This window comes from Sinocyclocheilus grahami, unplaced genomic scaffold, assembly GCF_001515645.1.
Source record: "Sinocyclocheilus grahami isolate Dianchi unplaced genomic scaffold, SAMN03320097.WGS_v1.1 scaffold232.1, whole genome shotgun sequence".
Taxonomy (NCBI): domain Eukaryota; kingdom Metazoa; phylum Chordata; class Actinopteri; order Cypriniformes; family Cyprinidae; genus Sinocyclocheilus; species Sinocyclocheilus grahami.
This window is the reverse complement of record NW_015505411.1, coordinates 682,926-688,307: the sequence shown is the minus strand read 5'-3', so window position 1 is coordinate 688,307 and position 5,382 is coordinate 682,926. Positions and strand designations below refer to the sequence as shown.

The following is a 5,382-nucleotide window of genomic DNA, read 5'->3' as shown; positions in this document are numbered from 1 at the left end:
ATTGAGAGAAAAATAGCTTTATGATCTGTAAGAACAGATGGCTCTATATAAACCTCATTAACATAATTAATTACATTCCTTGAAATTAACCAATAGTCTATACGTGACTGTTGAGAGAGATTTCTTTTACACCATGTAAACTGAATTTTTTCTGGACACTTATGTCTCCATATATCAATCAAGTCAAAAGTAGAACATAAATTATACAATTCTGGAAGAACAGACCTTTTACTTGGACGGGGTGGATAACAATCCTTTTCAGAATCCCATATTGTATTGAAATCCCCTCCAAGTACTAATTTTGCATTGATATATCGTTCCACTGTTTTTTCAGTTTGGTCTTCAAAGTTCAAAAATACATTTTTATTTTGTGTGGTAAAATTACTTGCATAGATATTCCCCAAAATAAACAATTCAGCATTCTTTTCAATTACCAATATTACCCATCGACCTGAATCGTGCATTTTAGTTTGAATTATTTTCCCCTTAAATGTACCTTTTAAGATGCTACCACCAGCTGCTCGATTACTCCCATATGACATCCATAAATCATCCCCCCACTGACTCTTCCAAAAATTATAATCTGACAAAGATGCATGTGTTTCTTGAATATAATAAAAGTCACATAAATTTCATTCAAAACAAAAAAAAATTGCTTTCCTTTTCAGCAAATCACAAATTCCCCTGACATTTAAAGATAAAACTGACAAAGATACCAATGTGCTATATTAACAACTTTAGGCTTAACAAGTGTGAAACGAAACATGTTCCCAACACCTCAACAATATAACTTCAACCCAAATTGACCTTAATAATACTTAACTTAAATCAATATATATTTTGCCCCCCAAACCCCCCACCACACCCACCCCCACCGCGCCAAACCCCTCCCAGTGGCACCGCCTTGTGTCCCTCAGTAACTGCTGAGAGTCATACAATGATTCTGCGCCGCTAGGGGACCGCGCGCCTTTCTCCTCAGTTCAGGGAGGGGACACCAGTGGTCAGCGGAGACCGAAGGATCCTTTGGAGAGCTCCAGTCCCTTGGAGACGTGATGGAGACCTCCAACGGCGTGCCGAGCACTGACGCGTCCACCGCCGCGCTCATGCAACTTCTGAACTTCACAGAGGATCCAGTCAGCTTCTCGGAGAGTCCTTCCATGGCAGGGTTGCGGGCCACAGAAGAGCCGCTTTCACTTGTGCTCAGCAGCTTCAGGACTAATGTGGCTCCAGCGGGGCACCTGGCGGGTCCGTTCTCGCCATCTGAAGAGCCCACTCACCTGATTGTGGCTTTCTGGGATTCACCCTTGAGTCACGGGATTAACGTGCTTGTGGGCTTTGTCCTGTGCTTCACTATGCTGGGGCTGGGCTGCACGGTGGAGCTCAGTCAGCTGGGCGAGCACATCCGAAAGCCCATAGGAGTCCTGCTGGCGGTGGTGTGCCAGTTTGTCCTCATGCCCCTCATCGCCTTCCTCCTGGCTCTGGCCTTCTCCCTCAACGATGTGGCCGCTATGGCCGTGCTGCTGTGCGGCTGCTGCCCTGGAGGAAACCTCTCCAACATCTTGTCACTGCTGGTCAACGGAGAGATGAACCTCAGGTAGCTGTCAGATGATGTCTACATCCGACTGTTTGTTTAGAAAAATTATTTGATGAATAAAATATTGTGATGATGCGTCCATTACAAATAAAATATCGCGAGAAATTTTCATTTATGAATATATATATATAGGCAAACCAAAAATTATTCAGACACCAGATATCATTTTTATATATTTTTTTACTAGTGGGTACTTTTTCAAATAAGTAACGCAAGTTACTTTTTTCTCCAGTTTATTGATTGACAGCTCTCCTGTCCCCATGCTGAGAGAAATCAGAAGATGTTACTGTAGTTCTAAAATAAATATGAATATGCATTAATTCATCTCACTCACTCAACAACAAAAAAACCCCCCCACAGATTCAGTATTCCTCAAAATGAATATAAATAATGCAAATCAGAATATGACGCAAACCTGCAATAATTAAACGTTAAACAACACAAATATCCTTTATGTATTTAATTCCATTCTATTTGCTTCTGACCTTTGATGATCCAGTTCAACCATACTAATAAGCAAAAATTACTCTAGACATACATTTGTGTCTTTTTTTATTGCTGAAGTGTGTTGAAATGTCTTCTTCTGCATTCTACTGTACGGACGTAAATTTACATTTCCTTCAGCCTGAGGCTTATTCATTTCACTTTTGGTGTGAAAAGGCTTTTATATTTGCCAAAAATAGAACTTTTTTATTTTAAAAACAAACAAGCAAGCCCTGTCCAGATTTAAAAAGTAACGCAAAAGTAACATAACGCATTACGTTCCATAAAAAGTAACTAAGTAACGTAATTAGTTACTTTTTTATGGAGTAACGCAATATTGTAATGCATTACATTTAAAAGTAACTTTCCCCAACACTGTATATATATATATATATATATAATTAATAAAATATTGTCATCATGTGTTCATTACATAGATTTGAAAATATGATAAATATATTAATTAAATATAAAAAATATAATAAAAATATATCAGAAAAGTAAAAAAAATATTGTGAAAATGTTATTTTGTCAAAGAGAAAAGATGATGCTGTAGCTCAGTGCTTTGAAATATTTATGGATTTTTAAAAAGTATTTTTGCACATATCACATATTGTGTTTACATTTTTTCAGTATGCTCTTTTAGGTCATTCTGACTTAATGTCAATATTCATGAATATATGCATTAATGTATTATACTGAAACAGAGCAAAGAAAGGTCAGAATAACATGTTGCTTTTTTGGCTGTCTTTGTTAATACATTTCTTTTGATGGGCTTTGTTTTCCAGCATCATCATGACCATCTCATCCACTATTCTGGCTCTCGTTCTCATGCCGCTGTGTCTGTGGATGTACAGTCGCGCGTGGATCAACACACCCGTGGTGAACCTTCTGCCCTTCGGTGCGATCATTCTCACCCTCTGCAGCACTCTCATTCCCATCGGGTTCGGGGTCTGGCTTAGATACCGCTATACTCGAGTGGCTGAAATCATCATCAAGGTGACTTAATGCAAAAACCTTATTGTCTAAAAGTCATTCAAAGCAGTGCCAAAGCTGTGCATGTTTACTTTTAGGAAAAGGAACCTGAGATATCAGAATACGTTTATTTGATTTGGAGGAGTCACTAAGTGGAGATTCATCATAAAGAAAAAAATATTTAGATTGCTGCTGTCATTTCTGAAATATCACTGGTTGTGATGGGTTGCTTATGTCGCCTACATGTCCAACATCTCTGGCTATTAAAAGGAGACTGAAGTGCCCAGGGCGAGGTGGCGTCACATGCGCGCATGGGTTCCTCCTTTCAGTTGAGCTTATCTAAGAACAGCCTGGTAAGGGCACAGTGGCGACTGTGAGATAGAGAGATACGGGAGGGGAGGGGAGGGCAGGGCTGACGGAGAGTGTGATAAAGGAATGGGGGGTGCAGCACATTAAGTGGAGTGGATAAAAGTGGGCTGATTTGTCACTCATGGCTTGCACTTTTCTCCTCTAGTAGTATATCATCATGTGCCTCTCTGTGCCATTCACTCCTTTCAGGATTCACTCCCCAGTGAAATGAAAACAATGAAATGCAATGAAAGTCCTTCATAGCTAATTGCTGCTAATTTTAAAAGAAAAGAAAATTATAATATTGTGAAAATATTTCCATTCGATCAAAGAATAAAAAAATATATAGTAAGAATATTTTCATTAGACACAGAATATAAAATATCAGTGTTTTTAGAATGTCAATTAAACCCATAAAATAAGTGTCTATTAATTGTGAGAATATTTTCATTAGACCCAGAATATAAAGTAAAAAATATTGTTAAAAAAATATGTGCATTAGACATAGAAAATAACATAAAATATTGGGGGAATTTGTACATCAGATCCATAAAACAAAACAAAACAAGCAAAAATACTGTGAGAAAATGTTCATTACAGCCATAAAATAAAATATAAATATTGTGAGAATATGTCCATTCGACTCATCAAATAAAATTAGAATATTGTGAGAATAAGTCCATTAGACCCATAAAATGAAATAATAATATAAGAATATGTGAGAATATATAAGAAAATAAAAATGTTTTATGCTAAATCACTAAAATATAAATGTAATGTAACTAAACAGAAGAATAGCCTATATAAAATCTGCTGAGAAACTCCAGTGAGGTCTGTATGACAGTGTGTGACTTACCACTGTTTCTCCTCCAGGTGTCTCTGTGGTCTCTCCTGGTCACTCTGCTGATGCTCTTCATCATGACTGGAACTATGCTGGGTCCGGAGCTGCTGGCCACCATCCCTGCCTCCGTCTACCTGGTGGCCGTACTCATGCCCATGACTGGCTATGCGGCAGGATATGGCCTTGCAACGCTCTTTGATCTCCCCCCCAACAGTCGGAGGACTGTGTCTTTAGAGACCGGCTGTCAGAACGTACAGCTCTGCACGGCCATCCTGAAGCTGGCGTTCCCTCCACAGCTGATGGGAGGCATGTATATGTTTCCTCTGCTGTACGCGCTCTTCCAGGCAGCAGAGGCTGGCATCTTCATTCTGGCTTACCGCATGTACAGGAAAGAGGTATTGCACAAACAGGACCTCATGGAGGATGATGACGATGATACAAACATATCCTACAAGAGAATGAAGGAAGAAGATGTGCCGTTTGATTCTACGTATGGTGCGTTAACAGTGAGCGACCCCAATGTCATCGTGTTGGAGTCACAGGATGGTGCTGGAAGCCCCACACCTGTATAAGGGAACAAAAACAACTAACTTGAGACTTACTACAGACACTGGACCTGCATATTTACATTAGGATTTATTCATGCCATCACTCACTGACTGTTGAATTTCTTACTAATCACCCACAGCATTATAACTAATATGTGCCAAAAGTGACTGTGAAAATAGAAACTAATATCATGACATCACACGGTGGCGATTCTAAAGTTGACAGCATTAAAGCTTTATATAAACACACTAGCCAGATATTCCCATTCAATAGAATTTTATTAAAATTAGAATAAAATATATATAAAATATTAGTATAAAATATATATAAGATAAATAAGATTAGCGAGATGGTTTATGTCTGTATATAAAATATATATTTTTTGTTATTACTGAGTAAATTTGATTATACATTCATTAATTCTTTCATTCATTCATTCATTCAAATAATGTAATAGTGAAAGCCACTTTCATTGTCTTACAGAAGTATGCAAATTATACACCATTAATATAGATTGATGCTGCTGTTTGTAAATGAATCAGTGCTATTACCTCAGTAAATGAATTACATTGGCTTATTTGATTATGTGGAC

At 38.0% G+C, this 5,382-nt stretch overlaps 1 protein-coding gene across 1 annotated transcript; it reads left to right on the top strand.

Moving 5' to 3' along the window:
• The first annotated feature begins 907 nt into the window (after positions 1 to 907).
• LOC107597446 (sodium/bile acid cotransporter 4-like) lies at positions 908 to 5,039 on the top strand. Its single transcript, XM_016288508.1, has 3 exons — positions 908 to 1,594; positions 2,866 to 3,076; positions 4,274 to 5,039. The coding sequence occupies exons 1-3, from the start codon at positions 1,053 to 1,055 to the stop codon at positions 4,811 to 4,813; spliced, it is 1,293 nt and encodes a 430-aa protein (XP_016143994.1). The 5' UTR covers positions 908 to 1,052; the 3' UTR covers positions 4,814 to 5,039.
• The last annotated feature ends 343 nt before the right edge of the window (positions 5,040 to 5,382 follow it).